Source organism: Cyprinus carpio, chromosome A5, assembly GCF_018340385.1.
Source record: "Cyprinus carpio isolate SPL01 chromosome A5, ASM1834038v1, whole genome shotgun sequence".
Taxonomy (NCBI): Eukaryota; Metazoa; Chordata; class Actinopteri; order Cypriniformes; family Cyprinidae; genus Cyprinus; species Cyprinus carpio.
Window position 1 is genome coordinate 30,649,326 of NC_056576.1, and position 26,786 is coordinate 30,676,111.

Genomic DNA, 26,786 nt, shown 5'->3' on the forward strand with positions numbered 1-26,786 from the left:
AAGTTTTCAGCACACATTTCAGCCTTTAAACCATTTTTAAGGAAAGGGATCAAAAGTCAAAAGTATCAATTATTACATTAATTTAAACAATTATTACCAATCATTATATTAATTTAATAACATAAATATATCTTAATGTCTTAATTGTTTGGGGGGGGGGGTTTAAAGTTATATTTATGTGCTTTTTAATGCCTTTATTGTGAGAGGACAGTGGAGAGCTGACAGGAAAGCATTGGGAGCGGGGGTGGCCAAGGACCTCGAGGCAGGAATCGCTGTTGAGCTACATGTCACATATCTCAATTTTTGTATTTCCATCCCCAAATTTAAGACCTCTTGAAATAATAATTAAGACTTTGTTGTACCATTTAAGACTTGCATGGCCTTAAATTTGAAAAATCACAGAATGTCTAAGTCTTCAGTAATTTTTTTTAATCCTGCAATGCAAAGGAAACCATGGAAAGTAATTTTTTTAATCCTGCACAAAGAATGTCTAAAGTCTTCAGTATACAACCTGTTTGCCAAGAATTTAATGAGTGAAGAAAAGAAAACCACCAAACTGGCTAGTGATTAAACAACAAACACAAAAATAAAACCAACAAACTGGCGGGTGTTATTTTCACAACCTGTTTGTAGTGAAGGGGTTTGTTTGTCATATAAACTAAGGAAATTAACCAGTTAACACCAATAACTTGAAGCTCTAGTTATTTTTTTATACTTCAAATATCTCAGTATTTTTTTTATACTTAACCATGAAAAATTGAGGTAAAAATGCCTGCGATGCAATTAGGCTGTAGAGATATCAACCTTAATTATATTACTGATGACAGGTCACAATACCAGTTTCGTGGGAGGCGGTATGCGGGCAATATATTTGAAGCTGCAAGCAACCGCTTCACAAATCTGATACACTGCTTTCCATCGCTGGAGACAAACTGATGGACTTGACATTAACTTCCCCAAGAATTTCTTTTGGAATGATGCTGTTAGTATTTCGCTAGAAGTTTGTTTTATATGTTTGCGTATTTTTTTCGGGAAGTTAAACATAGACCCGAAGGCTGTTCGATGGGCTAAACTGGCTAGTGATTTGACACATGTTTTTCACCTGTTGCTACCTACCACAGATCCGATACCAGCTGATTTGTTTACCTAACCTAAGCTGAAATGTCCATGATAATGAACCCGAGAGAGAGAGGAGAGAGAGAGAGAGAGCGCCCCGGCCGCGCGCGCACTCACTCACTATATTCAGAGCGGTCAAAGTTTTGAAAGCGTGTGAAAAGAGTCAATTGCGTGTGTCTCACGGGTGAATGCTTGAGGCGGTTACATTGTGTTAATTTCACATCAGCTGTCTGATGTTGACTAATGTTGACAGAATGCTGTCTGTCAAATTAATTTAATTCAAATAATGTGTATATACTAAAATGTAATATTAACAAAACGAATATGAACACCTGGTAGGTACCTTGAGATGTAACAAAATCACTTGACATAACTTGAAAAACGTCCTTAGGTATGGCTCTAGGGTAAGGTAGGGGCGGAGCATAGAACTATTTTCTCGTTTGTTATCTAGAGTTACCATTTTTATTGATACTAAGCAGTGACCTTGAAATTTAGGAAACTGTAGATTTAAGAATACAATTAATTTATCAAATATGCTTAAAAACAGCCCTTCTACTCCTGTTAGAATAACTTCAAATATGACTAAGCAGTGACCTTGAAATTTAGGAAACTGTAGATTTGTTGATCTCCACTGTGTGTGTGTGTATTTATGTGTGTGTGTGTGTGTGTATGTATATATATATATATATATAATATTTTTCCCCCTCCCCAATACACTAGTATCGTAGTCCCACATTTCTAGAGTCTTCTACATTCTTTACCAAGCAGCAGTTTGTATATTTGTAAGATTTTGTTTGACTAGACTAGACACTATTTTTCGCCTGTCACCCCTCCTGCCATGTACTTTTGCCCATGCAGGGTTTTCTCACACCCCCTCATGTTCATTTGTTTTATTTCTCAGGCGCTGTTGATGTGTAAAATGCAACAGTGATGATTATTTATGTCTTTATGTGCTTCCTCCATGTACCCACAAGCTAAACAAAAGTAGAGAGAGAGGTGTGAAGCCCAAGCAAGCCTCTTTGACAACTTTAAACTGTATAGCTCACAGAAGCAGAAAATAACTCATTAGGATTGTGGTTCTGACAGCCCTTATATGTAAGGCTGGAGAGTCTGGTCCTTTCTCTGGCCCTCTGAGATCTGCTCATCTCACACATGACTGCACACAGGAGTTTGAGGGACCGTCTGGAGGACCATTCAGGAGCCCTACCTGTTGAAAAAATAAAATGCCTGCTGGGAAAGAAATGCATCACTAAAGCATGGATACACACTTGCACAATATGTTGAATCTATATTGAAATCAGTTTGTCTGTGACTCATTTTAGCTTGTGATGTGTAAATGCTGAAATTCTATAGACCTTAGCCTTCTGACCTACCAGAAAAAATGGTGAAAGTTGATTTCCTTCAGAAATCATTCTAAAATACTGATTTGGTGCTTAAAGGGATAGTTCACCCAAAAATGAAAATTGTCATCTTTTACTTTACCTTAAGTTGTTTCTATCCTGTATGAATTTCTTCTGTTGAGCATAAAATATTTCGAAGAATATGGGTAAACAGTTGATGGACACCTTTGACTTCCATAGTATGGAAGACAATACTGTGGAAGTCAGTGGGGTCCATCAACTGTTTGGTTACCCATATTCTTCAAATATTTCTTATTTTATGTTCAACAGAAGAAAACCATTCATACAGGTTTGGATCAGCTTGATGAGTAAATGATGCAATTTTAACTGTTGAAAACAGTTGTGCTGCTTAATATTTTTGTGGAAAACATTTTTATGATTCGTTGATGAATAGAAAGTTCGAAAGAGCAGAATTTAATTGAAATAGAAATCTTTTGTAGCATTTTAAATGTCTTTACTGTCACTTTTGATCAATTTAATACATCCTTGCTGAATAAGTTTTAATTTCTTTAAAAAAAAAAAAATTCTGAAGGAATGACGATCTTCAGTGGCTGAGATTGGAGATATTACACATTTAACTGTTGCTCCAGGGCTTCACCAGCTACATCTTAATGGGAGAGGGTCAAAGATACAGCCACTATTTAAAAATATATATATCTCAGCACAGCATGTGGGGGGACTCTGAAGCCAGTTGGAAGAAGGTTCTGTGGTCTGATGAGACCAAAATAAAGATGTTTGGCCATTAGAATAAACGGCATGTTTGGCATAAGTCAAACGCTGCAAATCAGAAATACACCATCCCCACAGTGAAGCACAGTCGTGGCAGCATCATGCTGTGGGAATGCCTGGAAGGCCTGTGAGGATAGAGGGTAAAAAATAAACAAAAGCAGTACGATACAGACAAATCCTAGAGGAAAACCTGATGAAAACTGCAAGATACCTTGGCAGAAGATTTATTTTCCAGCAGGAAAATGACAAGCGTGAATCCACAGATACACAGAAATAACTGAAAAACAACATTTATGTCCTGAAGTGGTTGTGTTCACATGTCAATCCAACTGAGCTTGAGCAAAGTATGAATGAGGAAGAATGGCAGTGGCCAGATGTGCAAAGTTGATAAGAGATCCACATACAGACTCTGGAATGATCTCTAAAGTTGCATTGTATTTTAATATTGTAAAACGAAACAACGGGGGATACACTGTAGATTAATTAGTGCTGTTATCAAATTTAAAAATTAACCTTTAGAGATTAGCTAAATGTTTCAACTGTTCCATATTTTTTGTGCTCTTTCTAAACACTGGTTGAACTGATTCAAGCTCTGCAGCACAGGTTTCCATAATGTGTTCAATACACAGAAATATAAAATATATATATATATATATATATATATATTTATATATATATATATATAATATATATATATATATATATATATATATCAACAAATGCTGGAAATAGATGTATGGCAGAATTGCTCTGGGGTTACAAAGAAGACCAGCTGAGAACTTCTGCAGAAGAACATACTAACTACAAAAAAATTATATATTGACAGCATTAATAAGAAACAGAATAATGTTTCTTCTTTACATATTTTTTCTTTCTCTCACTAACTTGGTTCTGCTGAACATTCAAAGAAAGACAATTTCATGGCAGACATTTCTGGAAAGACCTGAAGCTCTTTCAGCAGCAGCTCTCTGTGGGAATAGACTTGATTTTATTAGTGCAAAAGCACTCTTGACTGTTGTGTACTGAAGATAACATTTTTCTGAAATCTTGCTGCAAAGTTGCATTATGCAGACAGCTAAACTGAAAACCATTATTTGGACTGCAAAGGTAAATCCAGACTTTGTGAGGAACATGTTCCCTTAATCAAAAACATTCCACTCAAGGTTTCTGAGAGACAGCAATGCCATTCTCTGACTGTGATTGTGATGGTTAACAACAGTGTTGAAAAGACCCTCTGTGATATTGATTGGCCTCAAGATCTACGCAGCCCTATGAATCCAAAGTCCAATGCCACCTCACTGAATCCCACTACAAAGTGGAGATGATTTGTGTCAGGTGGTGCAAGGTTTTCAATAAGATCAATGTTTGCCTCACAGACTCTCTGACAGCAGACAGTGTTGTCTAGCTTTGGATTGATATTAACTCAAAATTCTATGCAGCTTGTATTTAATTTATGATTTTTAATTTATGATTTACAGACAAAGCATATACAGACAATATATATATATATATATATATATATATATATATATATATATATAATATGCTTTCTATATTATTATTGGCACCAACACAATTGCTCAGTTCATTTTTGGATGATTGTACATCTGATATTTCTGCTTTTTATGCCCAAAGTGCTTAAGCTTTTTGCCCATACTAAAATGCATGTTAATAGAAAGCTAAGAGCTTTAGGAGACTGTTCTGTTGTCATGACACAGCACCACCTCCAGTGTTTCTAATTAGCTTATTTGGCAGGATCTGAAACAGTGTGTCTTGTTAGAAAAAGAAGGAAATTGACGAATTGGATATCTAAAGCCTGTGGAATCTATCAGGCTGACAGTTTTATGCTGTTGACTTCAGAGGATGTCTAAAAGTGGTTGTTTTTCATAAGTCACGCATGTTTTTGTTTCTTTCCCTCTCTGTCAGGGACTCAAACCAATGGATCACAATGGGCTGTCAGATCCCTATGTTAAGCTGCACCTGCTGCCTGGAGCTAGTAAGGTATGTGCCTGCTCTCCCCTTGGAGATGTTTTGTTTTATACAATGCAAGGAGGTTTGTAATTATATGATTTATGTTTTAAGGCAGTGGTTCTCAACCAGAGGGCTGGGACCCATTAGGGGGCCTCAGGAAAATTCTTAGGGGGCCATTAAAATGACTTAAAATAATTCAGATTAATATATTATTATGAATAAAATATAGACTCTAACACAGCATCTCGTTTGCAGTGTAGACACATTGTACTGCGATAGCTTACTCTGTTTTCAGAACAAGCTCTACCTGTAGTACAATCCAGTTAAAATTACATTTTAAATCACATCAGTAACCTTCGGTAACACATCAGATGGAAGGTTACTTGTAGGAGGTGCCTGTGTTTTTTGTGCATTTTGTTTTAAATAACGAAAGGATGGATGCAGGCTGATAAATCATAATGAGACAACACAACTTCTTTACTTCAGACTCTTGAGCCTGAGGTATCCAATTCAAATTAACTCTTAAAAGCACTCTTTTATACCAACTCTTTCTGTCCCAACATTAGTCTAGAGTACATTAATCAAACTGACCAGTGCTACATTGAGATATAAAATGACACTTTTTTCCTTGTCACTGAACAACCTCTGTGCTCTACAAATTATCATCATGCTTCTCATTATAATTAATCTTTTTTTGACCAGTAACCTCCTTGCTTATCCTGCCAACAATCCACTTAGCTACTGACAACATAAGACTCCTCTAAGTCATTCTCCTTCTGTATGGATCATACGTCCTACAGTACAGATGAACTCTCCTTCACAGGGTTACAGAGTAATTGAATGGGATAGGGTATCTGAGTTTACCCTTTAGGATTAGGAAACACCTCAGAGATGTGCCAAATGAAACCGAGACCTAGGCGTTAATCGCACCTGCTTTAAATCATCGTGAGGAAGTTTCTACTTTTTCCATGCACACTTTTTTTCTTCTCCTCCTTTTTCAATAAATGGTGCAAGAAGGTGCTTTAAGGGATAGTTCACCCAAAAATGAAAATTTGATGTTTATCTGCTTACCCCCAGGGCATCCAAGATGTAGGTGACATTGTTTCTTCAGTAGAACACAAACGAAGATTTTTAACTCAAACTGTTGCAGTCTGTCAGTCATATAATGGAAGTGAATGGGAATCATGGCTTTATGAGAGTCAAAAAAACATACACAAACAAAACCAAATTAAACCCTACGGCTCGTTATGATTCATTGATGTGTAAAGACACAAAACGATCGATCTGTGCAAGAAACTGAACAGTATTGATATCGTTTTTTTACCTCTGATTCACCGCAATGTCTGAACTGTCCTGAGTGTGTTCTCAACAGCCGACACGTGACACATCTTCTTCTTCATCTTGCTTTATGGCGGATTGCAGACTTATAAGTGCATTACCGCCACCTATCTTTCAAATGGACCATTGACACTCCTAATTGAGATTGTGGATAGAGTGTCAATGGTCCATAAACACATCAATGTATCATCACGAGCCGCAGGGTTTAATTTGGTTTTGTTAGTGTATGTTTTTTTTTTTCACTCTCAAAGCCGTGATTCCTATTCACTTACATTATATGACTGACAGACTGCAACGGTTTGAGTTAAAAATCTTTGTTTGTGTTCTACTGAAGAAACAAAGTCACCTACATCTTGGATGCCCTGGGGGTAAGCAGTTAAACATCAAATTTTCATTTTTGGGTGTACTATACCTTTAAGATTCATAAAATGATGATCGCCAAGCTTGAAAGTTCAAACTAAATATTATATGAGCTGTTTTATTTTCTATTAATTCTAAATGAGGTTATCATGTTATCAGAATGTGGTACATGTCTAATACAGAATTTGAAGCCCTGATTCATGTAATTTTATTATAAAAATATGAAGAGTGTCAGATCTTTAAGGTCTGGCTTCTTAGCTTGTGCTCATTTTGTGAAATAGTGCCAGTGAACACAACCACTAATCTACAAGCAAATGTGTCCTCTCTTCCAGGCCAATAAGCTCCGCACCAAGACCCTACGCAACACTCTCAATCCTGTCTGGAGTGAGACCCTGACGTATTATGGGATAACTGATGAAGATATGGTTCGCAAAACACTCAGGTACCCAATCATAATCCATACTTGGTAAGAATTTCATATGTCAAGGCTTCTGTAAAATTCAAGAAGTTAACAATTGTGTCTGAACACTCACTATTTGTGTTGGGCTGCCACTGGTGCATAACAGTAATTTATCTAACATAAAGAAGTAATTTAGTTGTTAGTAACAAAGTAAACAAAGGGATGGTTAACCAGAATGCATTTGCTACATATTGAAGGAAAAACATTGTTCCTATGGCGTATAAGTGGGGTCCGAATAAAAGGAGAGAAACTGAGAAGGTGGCATGCGAAGAAAACGAACTTAATAAGTTTAATGTGGGCTTTTCAAAAATAAATGTCAGTGGTGATTGAACTGAGATCCTACTTTAATAAGGAAAAAGAGAGACTGTAGATGTTTTCTTAATTAAGTGTCCATGGTTACATGATTTCCCATGATCCAGTTGTAATTAGGTGTGTCAGGCCCACACCAGGCCCCCATGCAGTGCTGAGTCTGAGACATTCAGTCATTACAAGCTGAACAACCATTTGCCTTCAACAGCTTCAGTGATTCTTGGATCGCTGCCATACAAGTACTGAAAATTATGGCATTCATCAAAATGAAAAGCGTCCAGTTGAAGGACCGGTGAAGGAGGTAGAAATTTACTTCTCACTCTGTCCTCCAAAATTTATCTATTTAAATCTAGTGGTTGGGGTGTTTGTGAAACATCTCTGTTCCTGTGCCGATGTATCTGCACTCTGGAATATGGCAGTATATTGAGAGAACAATATTTGCTTTATTCTGTAAAATGCCATTATATTCCTTAGACATTATGTGACCCTGCAGGGCAATTATCAGAATCTAATCACTCCAATTAGCTGGCAGCTGATCCCATTACAGTTTCCTCAACATGCTTAACTGTTTCCAACAGAAACAGGGGGACAGAGAGCATCCATTTGTTTTCGCCAATGTTTTTGGGTGTAAAAAGTGACGTGCACTGGCCTTGGATACGAGTGGGCTTTTTCAACTAAGTAGGTAGTAACTAAGTAGGTAGTAAATAAAAAGTTGTCTTAAATGTATGAAACACTAAATTTACACTCTAGAATAGTTAAATAATGTGTAAGACATTTTACACAAACTTTTTACAGTTTTTGTAACCTGACTCTTTATACCCCTCATTATTGCCTTGCGTCATAATTCAAAGTTACAGTTGCTAGAGGCCTTTAGTTTGGTGCCAGCTGCTAATCAACGTATCATGACTCACCTTTGCAAACATTTTCAAGTTTTTCATGTCATATTCTTTATTTTGGCCACCCCCTTTAAGTCATATACAGTGTTGCCTGGTGATTTTACCCCAAGATGTTATTGGCCCTTTCCGAGTGACATTTACTGCTGCACAAACATGACCGTAGCAAAATGGGTTGTTTTTTACAGAGCTTGATTGTTTGGTTTGCACTGAAACCCTGTGCGGTGATTGAAATGCTGCATTAGGATAATAGCACAGACAAAGTGGCAGTAAAGATTACACCACAGAGGAACATTAGTCTCCACTTGTGTGTATCATTTCATAACAGCTGTGTTACACACACAATATCCCTCAAATCCATTAAAAGCAGATTAACCATGTTGCCTGAGTAGAGAACCCACTTGGCATTGTCCTTCTAGTGAAATGTTGCAAATATAAGAAAATGGTTTAATGTGTCAGATAATGAGGTCAAAAGTACAAGCTTTACACATAAATGGACATTTTGATTTTATCTCCTCATGGTCAATGGAATAAATGTCAGTAAATGAAAATAACAATACTGTGTAGCTAATTCAACTAATGTCCTGCACACATTCACATCAATGCTGCGCATGCTGTTGGGAACACAAGTCACTGCAGAAAATGGCCATTGATTACTGACAGAGCACTTTTTGGTCTTTGTCAGTGTTTAACAATTTATTTGGGCTGACAATGCATTAAATGGGAATCAGATTTCAATTTGGTGTTGATTAACTCTTACTTAATATGAATTAGTTTTCCATTAGAAAACTGCTTGCAAAGGAAGCTGTTACTCTGAGGACTCTTCTAACTACCATCAGTCTCTGTTTCAGATACAAAGGAAAAATGTCCTTTGGAAGGGGGAGAAATGTTAAATAATGGCCCAATATTTTGCCCAGATGAGCTTGTATCTAATTAAGAATTCATAGCTTAATACCAGTTTATTGGATCTCATACATTTTCATTTGAACATCATATACTGTACTATAAAAGTACTTTTTATTTGGCCTTGTAATATTCAGTTCTGTATCAGTTTATAAGACAAGGGTTATAGTAAAGGATACCAGTGGGGGCAACAGTAATGCCCTACATTTTGTCAGTTAAACAACATGATTTAATGTGATTTAAATTTGTTTGAATGCCAGATACTTAGACTGTAACTGGTAGCTACTCTACAGGTTTTAATTTGTATTTCTTTTTAGCAAGTTCAAGGGCGACTGAACTAAAAATTATGATATTAAAATTTGTGTGACTGAATTGAAAGATTGGCTGTTTTGGGAAACTATTTTTGATTCTTCTGCTGATCAGTATAAATTAGTAAACAGGATTTAATAAATTTTCAGATAATTATACTCCTGATTTTACATAGACTTTTGCTTTAAACACATTATTATCCTGATAGCTAAAGTAATTAGTACAATATAAAAGCAAAAACTATTTAGTGATATTAAGTATTAAAGCAGTTGATTACTTTGTATCTTTTCAGAGACAGTTGATTCATTATTTTAAATAAATTAATTATATTGTGGATTAGTAGTATTAGTAGTATTTTTTGAGTAGTCTCAAAGTATTTATTTTAATGGAACTATACTATACTAATGACACTTAAATACTGTAGATTTATACCAAATTAGGGCAGATATATTGTAGTTTGTAATTTACGAAAGTTAGAAAAAAGAAAAAATTGCCAGTGAACTCCTAATAGTGATGAGACGGAACAATGTGACCTACAGTCTCTTTTTTCATGAGCAAACTTTGATGTTGCAAGGCACTAAAAAGCTTGACACCAACTCCAGGTTCAAGGTGGAGACGTCTAGACAGGTCAGAGCGGTGAGAGCAGGCAGTTATTGTTGAAGTCATAGGCTTTTCCCGCTGAGATTGCAGCCCTGGGTTTGGAGGCTCCCAGATTTGTCTGGACTCCGTGTGAATTAATGAGACAGAGAGTCTGCGCTTGAAAGGTCACATTTCTGTGCTTAAACGCTGCAGTAACGGCTTTATTCAACACAGCTAGAAGGAGGTGACACTGGGATGAGGCTTGGTGATTTAAGAGTTTGGAAGGGTTGACCTGAGACCTGGGATGTTTTTTTTTCTTTTCTGTTTTTATAAGATGAGCTCCTGTGTGATGAAATAATCCGGACATACTAACAAGTTGACTGAAATCCATCATTGATGTTTACTGTTTTGAGGTGAAGTGTGTGTGTGTGTGTGTGTGTGTGTGTGTGTGTGTGTGTGTGTGTGTGTGTGTGTGTGTGTGTATGAAGGTCAGGGTCTTGAGCTAATACTGTTGTGTGTGTGTGTGTGTGTGTGTGTGTGTGTGTGTGTGTGCTCATCTGTAGACATCTGGATCAGGAAGGACCCACCTGATGATTCACCATTGCTTTTCTTTAGGGCTGTCTAGCCAGTTTCCATGGAAACCAAAAGTCTCCCTCATAGGCCTTTCCTTTAGGGACCGCCCTCGTCCTTCACGTAAATAAACTCCAAATACTGGCATATGCAGTGTCTCACCTCTAGCGTTTGTAAAAACTACATTTTCATTATTTCCTCATGCAGCATTCCGGCACTTTATAGCACTTAAATTCTCTCAATAAAGCCTGTCTAAAGTCCTGACAGTCTGTGCCCATGTCCCAGTGATAAAGCTGTTGTCTTATGTATGACTCAGTCTTATTTGCTCTTGATGAATAATATTGCAAATGAAAAGGCTGGGCATAAAGAGACAGAGGCATTCTCACTAACGGGAAGTGACATCGTCTCTTTCAATTGACCCTTCACATACTTTTGGTATAAAGCTCAGCTTTCAAATTTTGTCTTTTTTTTTTTTAATTCAAACAATAAATACTGTTTTGTGGCCCTTTAATGTGTCATGCCAGATCAGTTCTAGTGGCACATAAACCGATCATTTTTCATATTTACTTAAAGCACAAAATAAACATGAATGAACATCAGAAGGTATTTTATTTCAACTGTGGAAAGACGTCAGGACACCATTTTTCAAGTTTGCCAACCGATGTTAATCTACTTTCCTGTCTGGTTTGTTTGTCTGACAAAATGGCGGATTCTGTGTTTTACAAAATGTATTTTTAAGGCTGTCAAAGTAAATGTGTATCAACGTAGAAGAATATGGACATGTATAATATGTTTAACGCAATTATTTTAAACACATCTGGCAAATTTATTTTAATTTATTTTAATTTTAATTCAAATTTAGTTTAATTCTACTTTCTAAAGACAGCCCTTGTTTAAATCATTAATTAATATAACAAATTATTTTTATAAAAAAAAATATGTAATGTAATGTAATACTGAATACTGTTTAATACTATATTATTTAATACAAATTAACTTAATGGAAATTAAATACTTTACAGATAATAATTTAATAATTTGCCAATATAAAATCCAATTTTATAAAACAATGTAAAAGCTAAAAAACTATTTTATATAATATCAGTCTTCATATTTCACACAGTATAAATTACAAACAAGTCTTATATGAAAATATATAGCTGCCTTTATCATTTAAAAAGTGATTCCTCAAAAAGCAACCATTTTATTTAGAAATCCTTGGCATCAAAAAGCATGAAAACCCTCAAGTTAAAATATAGGAGCCAGTCAGGAGCCTTTGTATGTAGCATCTCATAGAGCTTTAACCTTTCAGATTCTCACTTTAAAGCATATTTCATTATTATTCACAATCTTCAGATCATCTCATCTGGATGGAAACTTTACAGCTTCACAAAGAGACCCACAGCACTCCTACAGAGTGTACGTCAGACATGTACATGAAGTCAGGCTTCTGTCTTTCACACTTTGACACAATGGAGCTCTGAGGTGTTATCTCACTCCAGCATTCGGTCTTTCCCATTATTCACCAAACCTCATTTGTCGGCGATCTTCATGTGCCGCCGATGAACATCAAAGTGGTGTTTTAATGGCGGACCGAACTCCTCCCGTGGCTATGAAAAGCATGTGTTTCATCTGAAAAGGCATACCTCCATTGCCAACATCATCTCAGACAGTGACAGTTCTATTCAAAGCCAAATTACCCTCACAAGTGGCTCACCTCTCATGCCTTTATACCCAAGAAAGCCTTTTAATTTACACTTTCGGTTAAAGAATACAAAAATACTATTTGCAAACATATTTTCCGGACCGTTTACAGACAATTAGATACAGCTAGATGTGCTTCACCTCTTATTTTTCTTATTTCATGACTCAACAGGATTTATCTCTGCATATTAAAACAAATCAGACTACAATAAAAAGCCATTAGAATAGCTTTTTTTTAACAGCAGGAACCCCGTCCTCTTCCAACGAGTCTGTCTCTCAGACAAATGTGCATAGTTTATTCATTTTCCTCTCAGCATTATTTTAGCTCAAAATATGCCTGATCGAAATTTCTATTACATTGTTCCTACATAAATAAAAACAAAAAAACTATTCTCCACCAAAATAAACTAACCAATATATAATTATCAACCAATATTAACTAAACATAAATTGACAACTGTCAAACAAACACTATACAAAAAATCATATCAATAAATGCTTATTAATTCATAGTCTAATGCAACAATTACATATGTAAATTGTCAAAACTTTATAATTACGACATTACATATTTAAATTTTCATGTAACAGCCAGTATTTGTATCTGTAACAATCACAAAATTATTTGTATCTGCATCCGGATAAAACCAGGTGGAACGTCGTACAGTTACTTGATAAGACTCTTTTTTTTCATAGTTATCACTGAACAAGTATGCCGTGTTAAACTAAAATAATTATTAATTTCTAAAAATATATTTATCATCCAAGCAGAAAGATTTCATGACAAATGTTTAGTGATCATTTGAACTCAACTGAATCCATTCAATGCGCACATTTTCATTATGCAGAACTCTTTAAGCGAGTCTTTTTTTGAGCTTCACTAAACAAATGTGCATGTGCCACGCAAACCAGCAAAAGATAAAGATGCAAACATGTAGTCCAAGTAGAAAATGTATCTGTATCTAAGGCCCCATTTACACTGCATGGTTCAAGTGACCCAATTCCGATTTTTTCCTCTCATGTGGCACAGATCGGATATGACCGGTGAACGTGTAAGCAGGAAAAAAAAAACGCATGGATTCCGATTTTCTCAGATCGGATTCAGGCCTCATTCATATGTGGTAATAAATCGGATATGAATCGGATACGTGCATTTGCGTGTGCCATGTAAGCAGACAAATCGGATATTCCCCAGTAAATGCGAGTCGTACGTCATTAAAAAAGTGACGTCAACTCAGGTGAACACCACCAACTGAGATCACATGACTTATTATAGGCACGATGGAGGACGAAGGATACACACAGTGGAGCAATGCGGAGGTTTCATGTCTTTTAAGTCTTTGGGGCGAAGAGACAGTGCAGGCAAAAATGCAGGGTTGTTACAAAAATAAATCTGTGTTTGAAGACATTTCACGAGATATGGGGAGGCACGGTTTTTTTGTTGACTTTTCAAAACTTTGTGGAAAGCAAAACACTGAATAATTTTATTTGCATCTGCATCCATTGTATTTCGTGCTGTTTTACTTCCTTTTCTGAGTCAGAACGTCTACGTTTGGTAGTTTCAGCAGTGTATAGTGTAAATCCAAAAATCGGATACGGGTCACTTTTAAAAGATGATGTAAGCGGGTCGTCAAAAAAATCGGATATAGTCAGAAAATCGGATTTGGGCATCAAGACCTGCAGTGTAAATGCAGCCTAAATTAGCGTACTCTTGAAAGAGAACTGGTTTGGTTTTTGAGAGACTGAGACACGCAATGCAGCTGTTTGATTGGTGAGCGCGCTGTGCTTATTCCATTTATTTGTTTCATATCGTAGCCTAAAATTTAAATCATTGCCTTTTAAATATATACAAATAATAGATGGTTGAAGTAGTCGATCACTCAACTAGTCTATGCAAGCCCTAATATATATATACTCAACTAGTATATATAATATTATATATATATATATATATATATATATATATATGTATATATATATATATATATATATATATATATCATTCAAAAGCCCTTACATAATATTTTAATATATTTCAGCAGTCATTACTCCAATTTTCAGTATCACAAGATCCTTCAGAAATCATTCTAATATGCTGATTTGCTGTTTAATTATAAATATTTAAAAGTTACAAAAGTTCTGCTTAATATTTTTGTGGAAACCATTATTGTAGTTGTTTTCTGGATTCTGGATCTTCTGGAAGTAGAAAGTTCAAAAGAATGCATCTTTGCTGAATAAAAGTATTTCTTTCAAAACAAAACAAATTTTAGTAGGACCATTTCTTTTACATCTGACTAATTAGGACTTTTTCTACCTCACATTATTCAGGATAGTCTTTGCAAATTTAAGGCCATGCACAAATATATCCGGCTCACGCAGGAAAAACACAATGTACTGTGATTGCCTGTGAGAACAGCATTGTACAAAAATCCCAGAACTCCCTGCACATTTATCCAAGAGGACAGTTAGCATTAAACATATGCACTACAGTAATCAACCATAATCAAAACAAAACAGAAAAAGCACCGTTCTGGAAACGGCATGAAGAGCAATCCAGCACACGTGGCTGTTAAGGGAAACAATTCTATCCACATATAACCTAGCAGGGGAAAATGCCTTTATTAACCTGATCTTTAGGACATGCCTGAGTTGTGCTCTAGCTGCCCCATGTCTCATTCAAGACCATATCAATCTGCCGGGGAAAGAAAGTTTGATTGCCTGTTTACCTGGAACACGTCTGAAGTCACTGGAGACCTGAACTACTGAGCCAGGCTGAACAAGTTAGCAATGAATACTAATGGTATGTTACAAATACACAACTAATTTCCAGATGGGAATAGAACAAGCATTCAGGAATGCAGTGTTAATGCAGTGGAAAGGTAAGAAATGGAAATAATGTGGATTGCAGAGTCTGCGTGTTCTTCCTCCAATGGGCGTGTCAGTCCTAATTTTAAGAATTCTTAAATTTGTGCTCTAACAATATTTCACAAAGTGATTTGGTGTTTCCACTCAGAACAAAAATGTTTTAAAAACATTTTCCCTTTAATTTAACTATGTCCCTCTTTTCATATACAAGAAATAACAGCTGTTCTCGTGCCCAGTTTGGTTTTTACACTTGCGCAGCATCTTACCTATCAGCTATGATTTAATTCTAGTCTGTTCATTTAAAGGGCTGCTTATATGCATATCTGCTAATTGTTTAAGAGATGCAGACATGTAAGAGGCTGACAATTAGCTGAACATATTCTTTTTTTAATTAGTAGCCTACATTTAAAAAAAAAAAAACTTTATTTGAATGTGGCAACATGATACCTTATTCTACCTCATTCTTGTTGACATCATCCATAGTAACGACGTCAACCCTGCCCTTTCTGTTAGCTTACGGTTTTTCTGCATTCCTTGGTAAAAGTTATAAAGGCTGGAATAGACAATACGACTTTTGAAATCTGAAAAAAAAATTAAAACACTAGGCATCCGACACTTACCGACTTTGTAAATAGTCACAGAGGAAAACTGGCACTAAACGACTGAGGATCACACACTACCAGACTTTCAAGTTGTTCCGATCACAAGAAGAAAACTCATGCAGAAATGTGTTTCTTGCTGCTAGGAGATGCATGACAAATGAAAATGTGAATATACGGCTGAAAATATCAAACATTTCATATCCTCTGACTGGATGGAATTATCATCTGAAGCTAAACAATAGGAGTCTGTGACCATCATACACTACACGATTTTGTATGAAATCTCAATCTCAAATCTGCGTACTGGCTCTGACTTTCGCCATTTAGCGTCAGCTTCTCCAGACTGTAAAGAGAAAACTCTTACCTAAGAACTTTTACTGCTATTTAAGAAAACTCTTAGTGGAAAAATAAATGTTTTGTCAATACAGCCCCTGATTTCAGAATACAAGGTTATTTAAATGAGTCCTTCCCTTACTCGTCATAAGAACTTTTAAAGTTTGGTTCATTAAGGAATTTTTTTTTAATCCCACTTCCCAGTGGTGAATGCTGACGACAGATGGCATTGGGTGGCAATGTTCAGCTCAGAGCACAGCTCTCAGATGCACGCTCCTCTATTCTCATCTGTATAATAAAATAAAATGCAACCAAATATACCACCTCTCAGAATGAAATCCTAGAATCACCTTTTCTACATTAGTCTGAATTTGTTTAATGTTGAAAGACCTGGTGGGGCAATTTTCTACAAATGAATCATGTATGAAAATGTTTTTAGACCATAAACCATCATAGACTATACTGTAATAGTGACTATACACCTAAAGTGCTGCATTGTATGTATATTTATTGTATGTACATGTATATTTCTGACAGTTTTATGTGGAGTTTTATGATATTTGTTGGAGAGGGAGTTGAATGAATCAGTCATGTTATGAGGTGTAAAGAATGAGCATTATGGCAGTCTTTGAAGCTGAGACTAGTAAACATGTCTAGAGTGAAAATATGTCTGAATTTTACTGTCTGGATCAGCACTGCTGGCATGAGATACGATGCACTGGATAGAACCTGCTATTTTGCTGACCCCAGGGTATACTTCGGCCGTCCGTGTCTGTCCTCGTGACTTAGTTTTCATCAGTTGGGCAGTTAAGGCCTAATGGTAACCCAAAGGTCGCGGGTTCAAGTCTTGTAACCAAAAGGCTGCGGGTTCGAGGCTTGTAACCCAAAGGATGTAAGTGAATGTACAGCGCTGTCTTCCACCCTCAATACCACGACTGAGGTGCCCTTGAGCAAGGCACCAAACTCCCAACTGCTCCCCAGGCACCGCAGCAAAAATGGCTGCCCACTGCTCCGAGTGTGTGTTTTCATGGTGTGTGTGTTTGTTCACTACTCACTGCTGTGCATGTGCACTTGATTGGGATAAATGCAGAGCACAAATTCCGAGTATGGGACGCCATACTTGGCCACGTCACATCACTTTCACTTTGATCAGAATTGTCCGCTGACGTCCACATTCTGTCTCAACATTTACCTCGCGCCTGTGCTGTTGTGTGCAGACAGTCTGTGCGGTCACAAAAATTGGGCTGCGTACAGCAGCGCATCTGCGAGCTGTGCGGAACAGTTTATGGTGTTTTTGATGTCCTATTTAGAGCTTGACATTTTAAATAATTCCCTTTTTTTGTATGGAAAAGAGCAGCTTGGATAGTTTGCAAAATATCGCAGTTTGTGTTTAACAGAAGAATTATTTTTGGTGAAATAATTCTCTTTTTTGCTTTTGACCAATTCATCACCATCTTAAACACATGGATTTGTTATTATTCTGGCCATCTGTTCTTTCTGTAAATGAGAGATATCAGCAGGAAGTTCTTTTTTTCCTGTGTGAATTACTCATCTGTATCCAGTCAAATGTTGTTATTGACCTGTGCAAAACTAAAAGAAGCCGTGCCTTTGTTCCTACCCCCACATATCAAGTGGTTCTTGCCGATACTGCAAATAGCACGGAAAACTGATTGCACAGTGAGCAAGCTCAATGCAAATGAACATCTATAGTAAAAAGATCCTCCCATGGAGGTTTTGCTATGGATTCTAAATATATGGGATATACTGAATAATTGGTTGTGGTCACACTATGTATTTGACTGAGAATAAGTGTTTTTTAAAAGCGTTATGAAGCACAGGTGGTGGGGAATCATTTTGTAAACACTTGACTGGATATGTGAATATGTTCTCCTCAATGTATTTCTATGACCGAACGGATTACAGATTTTATTCCTAGGCTCAGACGGGGTCAGAGCAGTTCTAGAGAAGTATAAAAAACGTAATTTGAAAGCTTTGAAATGGTACATCAGAATAACATAGTGTTGAAAGTCTTTTAAAAATGAGTCTTCTCACTAGCTGCATGATTCCTTTACATGTCAAGTCTACAACCCAATACTCATACTGTCAATCTTTTGTTTTTTAATCTAGGATTTCAGTGTGTGACGAGGACAAATTCCGCCACAACGAATTCATTGGTGAAACCCGAATCCCCTTGAAGAAACTCAAACCCAACCAGACTAAGAACTTCAGCAACTGTTTGGAGAAACAGCTTCCTGTGAGTTAAAGTCTTTTACAGTTAATCTCTGGAAATGAATCAGTCTGATGACGGAAGGAGCTCAGTTGTGCTAATCATCAGTGTGGTTGTCTGTGAGTGATGGAGAAATTTAGGGAAGTTTGAAAGCTACATAAAGAGATTCAGATATCAAATTGATTAAGACGTCCAAAGTGACTCTCATTAGAATCAACATATTAATTAGAAATCAGTTATCATTGGAGCAACGTCCTCACATCCGTCAACCATCTGAGACGAACTTGACAGGCTTACAATCACCAGCAAACAATACAATGTGATAAAGCTAGGCTGCTCGCTGTCGGAATAACAACTATTCAACAATTGCAGCTTGTATCGCTCAATTCAAAACCTGCCACATCCTCAAGGGAATACATTTTTGTTTCACTGGAAGTATACAACCATGAATGTATGAAGGACACAGTCCCACACGTGTGTTAGTATACCTGGACCATACCTTATATCGGAAATGTTATACTCCATTCAAAAACTAAAGTTATAGCTCAGCAGGAAATCATCAGTACAGTGCCTTAAGGTGCGCAGCTCTGCTGGGATCAGCACAAACTACTGCTTTATATGGCCTAGCAGAAGAAAGAAAACGTTGAGGAAAGCAATTTCACACACTTTAGTGTAGGCATGTCTTCTTCAGTTGAGGGCAGTGGATGTAGGTTTTAAGGTATGATTACGTTGTCAAAGGGCTCCATGGATTGACAGGATGAGCAGGTATTGGGTGGGGGTTGATCTCATAACGTATCTTTTATCAGAGAGTCTTGCTTGAAAGACACGGGTCATATAAACCTAGACATTTTTGGTAGCTGACTGAATCAACGTTGAACTGATAGAATGTTTTATTTTAGTGTTATTTATTACACGGCACTCTGAAACATTTGATTCTGTTTGGCTAGTCTCAACATTCCAAGGTTCATTTGTCTTGGCTTAAAGCCTCTTGCTAGGAACACAAATCAATATTTTGTGTACAGTTATTTACTTATGTGACAGGTAGCCATGTAATAAGTGGGATAATGTACATCCAGCCATTATAACTTTGCATCAGGGTCCTGATCACGCTGTTAGGGTTTATTCTGTGATAACAATCAGCTGGATGTACAATTCCCCTTCTTTATCATGCATTTATCTACTTAAGCAATATCACATGAGCAAGAACGCTGTTGTTCTGAATTTGGCTGTAGGCATGAGATGACAATGTGATATTGCTTTTATGCAACAGTTTATTAAACGGTTAACATTAAGTAACTAAGACCCAATATTACCAGTTTTTACATTTTGTGAAGGGGCAAGTGAAAGAGAATTTTACTTGCCCGACTGGACAAGTAACATGATTAAAACATCAATAACGAACAATAACTAGGGCTACACCGAAACTTTGGCGAGAATGATTCTGATTTTATTACTTTCAGTGTACTGTAAATGGTGACTTATATAATGGATAATGTATTGACAGTAGGCCTATCAAGGTCACGTCAGTAATGCTCGCACAGATAAATTAAACTAATAAGCGCAACAGCACACACAAACAAACATAAACAAACATACTGCGGTAGAAAAAAAAAGAGAAATATTCTATATAATATATTATATAGGTAAGCAACATCACACAGCCAAGAGTGATGATATCCCGACTATCAGCACGACTGCAAATGTGACTTTGATCTTATACAACAGTAATTCAATAAACAAGTAATTAATATTAACTGACTTACATTTTAGACACATTATTGACCGTTTTGGCTCCATTTCGCTAACAAAAATAGTTCTAAGCAAAGCCACAGCAGAACAGTCACGCATCTCCGAGCAACACACAAGTGTTTTTTTTACTGAATGATTCAGCATTTTTGAACAAATTGAGAGAGTCAATGATTCAGTGAGCCATTCATAAAGACAGTTACTTCCTTCACTTATTGAATGAATCAGCTGTTTGAACAAATAGGTTGAATCAATGACTCACTCATTAAGACAGTGACTTGCCTCCACCTACTGGTGGTTTGGTTTCAAATTTAAAAGTGTCATTGCATTTTTCCAACATTTCATATTTTTCAACATTTTTCTTATAAGATTATGCATTTGCAATTTTACTGTGTAAATGCATTCATGGAACCTCTTATCTTCTTTAAACCGTCTGAGTAAATACATCTAAATGGCACTTTCGATGCAGCTTCTTTGTTTCCTCTGCAGTGGAAAGATGGAATTTGTTGACCCTGATTTCATTTGAATGGTAACAATCATCCAGTGTCTTATTAACTGAATATTAACTTATATAACTGAGTGTATTGAAGGGGTCATATGATGCTTTTTTAAAGATCATCATTTTGTGTATTTGGTGTAACAGAATATGCTTTAATGTTCAAAAAACACATTATTTTTCAAATACTGTATATTATTGTAGGTCCTCTATGCCCCTCCTCTCTCAAACGCGTCGTTTTCTACAAAATCCCTCCTTCTGACAAGCGCAGTCTGCTCTGATTGGCCAACTGACCCAGTGCATTGTGATTGGCCGATCATCGCAAGCACTTGTCAGAAATGTAACGCCCCTTTCCATAATCGCGAGCTTCAACTTTCAAAATAAATGTTAATAATGTTAATAATGTCCTTAGTTTTACCATCAGTTCAAGCCCGAAAGGGGAACAGAGTGGTGTGACAGACACAGTGATGAAGATCGTATGTGCAGTACACAAGCCATGGACGGTAAAGACACCTGACTCCACTGTGTGTGTGTGTGTGTCTCTCTCTCTCTTTCACACACCCCCGCGTGTGTGCGCACACACACACACACACAAACTCCACATTTGGACAGTCAATAGCAAATACTTTAAAAACAAAACATACTTGCAGTAGCTGATTCAGAAGCGCCAGATTGTCGTAGCAAAGTCGGTATTACCTCCTCTCATAGGTTCACAAAACGGTTGTCCATGTTGTGTTGCTGTTCTGTTGTAAATAATCTTAAAGATTCCAAAATGCATCTACTTTCGGAAGGCCAAATAAAGTGCTTTTGCTTTCTCCTAGATACTCACAGCATCTCCCTGACATGCTGCTTCAACACTAACTGCGGTTACTGAAACCACGCCTTCTTTCTTTGCATAAACATTTGGGCAGCATTACGCAAATATTTCCACATAGTGATGTAGAGATGTGGGGGCGTGTTTGAATGAGCCATTTTTGGGGGCCATGGCAGAGTCTTAACTTTGATAAAAAAAAAATATTTCTTTGGATTTGAGACTTTAGTCTTTGCAACTTTACAGGTCTTCTTCATGCACCAAGAGCTTTTAACACTCCAAAGAGAAAGGAAAACTTGAAATCGCATCACATGACCCCTTTAATAAAATTTAAGAATATGACGTAAATGTTGACATATACCATTATAATAAGGTTTGGAAAATATCGCCCTTCATGAAGTAAAAAACTGTCCTATAAATCTATTTAAGGCAAATATCACAAATAAACTCTGTTACCTCAGTCATTCATTGCTTAGACTTGTATTGTGTCACTGCAGTTAATTAGCTCGTTTCCTGGTTCCCTGTGTCGTGGTTTTGATCTTTGCCTGGTTACTTTGAGTTTTCTGCCCTGTTGGAATTGTTTGGACTGAATGCCCTGTTTATGACTTTATACCTGTTTATGGATTACAGTTTTGGATTATTCTGCATTTGGATCGTCAATCTTTGTGTTCCTGTGCAGATCGTGACAAACATACTCCGCCTGTGCCAAAAATGCAAAGATATGTTTTCAGTGGACTTTCAAAATTTGCTTTGCAAATGAAAAAATACAGTAAAATGACTGTCAAGTTTGTTTTGCATCAAATGTAATTTTTTTGAGTCGGCGCTGATAGCCTTGTGGCAGAGCCTGTGGCACAGGCGTCCCGAGTTTGAGTCCCGGCTTGTGGATCTTTCCCAATCCCGCTCCCTCTCTCTCTCTCTCTCTCTCTCTCTCTCTCTCTCTCTCTCTCTCTCCAACTTCACTTCCTGTCATTATTAACTCTATCAATATAATGGCAAAAAGGCCAAAAATAAACCTTTTTTTTTATTTATTTTTTAAAATGAATTTTGGTAGTCGATATCTGGCAGCAACAGCACATTTTTCTGTTTGTGCTAACAATTCACGTACAGTTTTCTTGCACAGTAAATCACCCACATTGCCATCAAACCAATGAAAATGCCATACAATAATGACGATCCATATCTATATGAATTATCATGAATTTGGGTGAGCTGTTGTGGGTCCACTCACTTGTATTCAGGGGTGTCCAAACCTTCACCTAAAGGGTCAATGTCCTGCATGGTTTAGCTCCAACCAACTTTAACTTTCTAGTGAGTCTGAACATCTCAATTAGCTAGTTCAGATGTGTTTAATTAGTGTTGTAGATAAACTCCTCCACACCTTCATAACCAGCAAAAATTTGCATAAAATTACTGTCGTTTGGCAAAGAAATAATTTACAGACAAGTTACATACTTATTCCAAGCATTTTGTTATCTAAGCCTTGTGTTCCACCTGGAATTACAATGGGATTTATAGTAATGTTAATATTTGGAAAGTCCCTGAACTCATTCTTTAAATGGCTTGGGTATGCAGAACATTTGCAGCTTTATGGACTGAATGCCCCTGATGCACAGACTGACAGTGTGTCTGGAAGCACAAATACAGACAAGCAGTAGTGACAAAAACAGTATATATTTAAATAAATAAAAGTTAAAATAAAATAAAATCAGTACTGTAGGACACCCCTTAATTAAATTACAGGACTGGAACTGTTGTGTAATGACAAACGTCTTTAGTTTTTTTTTTCTTGTACGTTTCAGTTCAGAGTCAGTTTTAAAAAGCACCACCAATTCTGATCAGTCTTTCAAATTAAAAAATGACATTTGACAGGTATGAAATTTTGAGATTTCTGTTGATTTTAAAAGTTGTGTAAGTAGTTTACAGCTCTTTTCACTCCCATCTATTAATTATCTTTCACCCACCTGAAAGATCAGCACACATACAGATCTGGGATCTGCTCTCTGGACTGCAGTACAGGTAGAGGTGACAAAAGTTAAACACAAAGACTGACTTGGGATCTGCTCTTAGGCCTGAGTGTGACTCCACCAGCTGGCAAACAGTTCGAAGAGTGTTTGTTGTGTGAAGAGACTCTGTAATGTGTATGTGAGTGAGTGTGTGATGTGTGTGTGTATGTGTGTGTGAGTGAGTGTGTGATCTCCAGTGGGGAAGGAAATGAGACAGCAGTGTGTGGGGGATGAACAGAGATGCCTCCTCCACAGCTAATTAACTTCATGCTTGACGGCTTTGGTGGGTCCACAAAGTTCTGAGAGAGCGAGAGAGAGAGATGATTTACCTCACATTCAACAGTTGAGATAATCTCAGTTCTGGTTCTGCATTGCCATAAAATGTCTAGACAAGAAAACACTGGAAAGAAGAGAGTGGTGAACGAAACTAATTGAGCGAATGAATAAATTATCTACTGAGACAAAACACTTGTTTTAATAGAAATTTCTGCCTGTTTATGAGTTGATAATTAATGCAACCAGATTCACAGCATTTTCATTTAAATATATATTTATATTATATACAAGCTACATCCGTCATTTTCTTTATAGTTCTTAGACATCGAACTGACGGCTGTTTTCTCTATTTGTCCGTGTGTGTGTCTCAACACAGATCGACAAAACAGATGACAAGTCTCTGGAGGAGCGAGGGCGCATCATGATCTCTCTGAAGTACAGCTCTCAGAAGTGTGGCTTAGTGGTGGGCATTATCCGCTGTGCCCATCTCGCTGCCATGGATGCCAATGGCTTCTCTGACCCCTATGTTAAAACGTAAGTCATACCCTCCACTATCACTGTCTGATTTTCTGTTTTCGGTCTGATAAAGCTTCACTTGTAGTACAATAGTTTTTTTTCCTGTACCAAAAGCACAATGCAACCGTTCATGTGCAAAAATACTAAAATAATCGGAATCCACATAATTTGCTTTAGAGAAAACGTTTCCTATGGAACAGAAGATCCGTGCATGAGTTATGTAAATTACAGATATCAAAGGAAATCTAGCTTCCAGTTGCTGAATTTAGTAAAGCTAGTCAACTCAAATATGTGGTATAACAATAACACAGGATCCTTTTGTGCATTTAAGCCAGAATACAGTACCACCGTGGTCAAAATTACGAGTAACATGCAATTTTTTTTTTCTTTACCTAGGTTAGATGTACTTAGGGTTGGGTTTCGAGAACAGGTTCCATTTTAGAACCAGTTCCAAATTTACCATAACCAGGTATTCGATAAGACACATGCATTTCGATTCCACTTAATGATTCCGCGTTCACATTTGAATGTGATTTTAAATGATTTAAGTGCAGGAAGGGAAAGAACTTGCGCACAATTTGTGTGCCGCGCACACATCTGAAGCGCGAGCACAGAGAACCACAGGTTCCCAGCCACTGTTGCCAACTTCTTTCAATGGAAATTAGCTAAAGCCCACTTAAAAAGTCACTAAATGTAGCTAGATGATTCCATACTTATTAGCATATTCATGACGTCATTGCGTAATTTTGCCTTTTACATTTGTTTGCCTCTCTGTGCTGACATGTATTTTCATGCAGCCAAATTCTCAGTAAAACTGTATTCATTGATATATTTTTCTGTTTCTGTTGTTAGACAACGTAATGAATATGAAATACTGTAGCGACTGAAACGCAGCCCATTAAGATTAGATAACCTGCTCTCCCTTCCAAGATGTTAATCTGCACAAAAATCCTAATTTATAATCGAGTCGTCGTCTGATGTAATCAAATACAATAAGATAAAAAACAATGGCTGTTCTGTGATTTCGGTTATATTTGCATGTAAAAGTAGAGTCAGAAGCAACAAAATATCTATTTTAACTGAAAGTGCTGCTTCTCTCGGCTGCTTGCTGAAGAGAGGTCTTTGCGCACTAGGGATGGGCTTAAAAATGTATCACGATAATTTCTGATATTTATTTCGATAATGATATCAATGAAATCATTTAGGGAATCCTGTTTTTTTTAGAGAAAAGTATTATCTTTCCTATTTTTACCCAAAATAGGGTGTTATGAGCAGTACACACGACTGTTTAATTCATACTGGAAGCCGGAGGGTGCCCTTGTGCAGAAACTCCACATATGCATAGTAGAAGTTCCTATTTTATTACTGACTGTTTACTTGTCTTTAACAATTTAATGTTTGGAAGTTATGTTAGTCCAGCTGTTTTTGCTGTGCTATTTTTGTTAAAAACATAGACAAATGGTCCTCTTGTAGGCCTGACCTGTAGTGTTCTGTAGGCTGCTGATATGCTGAAAAAAAGCATTTGCTGAATGATTACCTACAATGGCTGTATGTATGTGCGCACATATATATATATGTATATCTATGTATGTATGTATGTATGTTTGTAAGGTAAGCATATTGATTTATCCTGCCAAATACAAGCATTTGAACCATTAGTCAACGCTTGATACAAACGCACTTATGTCATAAGCTTAGAACTGTGTCTCATAGGTAGAAATGTAAGTGTATTTGTATTTTGAGGACTGGAATGTGTTGGGTGAAATGAAGCAGTGATCTCTGCGTCAGCACACAGAGGGGATTAGAGCTCTCAACTCCCTCGCTTCCTGAATCGAACGATTTACAGAAGCATCACTGCAGTGGGGCACTATGATTTTGTTTCTTACTTGTACAAACATTGGTCAGTTTAAACAGCCTGGTTCTGACTCTACAAAAGACTGAATGCTAAATTACTAATTTGTTGTTTCTGCTGGTGACAACAGTGCAAATCTTGTGTATTTCTGTCATTAGTTTGTCTTCATCTGCAGTTTTCAAAACTTAAGTATCTATGCACAGATCCGTTTTCCCGGATTGATATCACTTGATGTTCACCTTTTAGGGAAGTAAATTAAATTGACTTTTTATTCATTTTATCATTTTAAACTGCAGAAGCATTTAGCCACAAGAAAGGCTGAATAAAAAATTTGTCCAGAGGTGCCATTACAGGAGCAAATACCATTCCCTGACATGAGAGCTCCAGGGAGACAATAAGAGGGAAACAAGCCTTTCAC

The 26,786-nt window shown here is 36.8% G+C and overlaps 2 protein-coding genes across 7 annotated transcripts in view; one reads left to right on the forward strand and one right to left on the reverse strand.

The window, feature by feature from the left end:
* The window catches only part of LOC109066876 (double C2-like domain-containing protein beta), a 79,694-nt gene that overhangs the window by 46,981 nt on the left and 5,927 nt on the right, over nt 1-26,786 (forward strand). For both annotated transcript variants that reach the window (XM_042756866.1, XM_042756867.1), the window contains 4 exons: nt 5,172-5,246; nt 7,247-7,356; nt 18,569-18,695; nt 24,377-24,534. In XM_042756866.1, the coding sequence (XP_042612800.1) occupies nt 5,172-5,246; nt 7,247-7,356; nt 18,569-18,695; nt 24,377-24,534 (470 nt within the window). The remainder of the gene's footprint in view (nt 1-5,171; nt 5,247-7,246; nt 7,357-18,568; nt 18,696-24,376; nt 24,535-26,786) is intronic.
* The window catches only part of si:ch211-209a2.2 (L-asparaginase), a 43,718-nt gene continuing 18,905 nt past the window's right edge, over nt 1,974-26,786 (reverse strand). For 3 of the 5 annotated variants that reach the window (XM_042756872.1, XM_042756871.1, XM_042756870.1), the window contains one exon: nt 22,863-24,023. In XM_042756872.1, coding sequence (XP_042612806.1) covers nt 23,754-24,023 — 270 coding nt within the window. In that variant the 3' untranslated portion in view covers nt 22,863-23,753. Of the gene's footprint in view, nt 2,324-22,862; nt 24,024-26,786 lie in introns of those variants that run through there. The other 2 variants (XM_042756874.1, XM_042756869.1) reach the window with 2 other exon arrangements.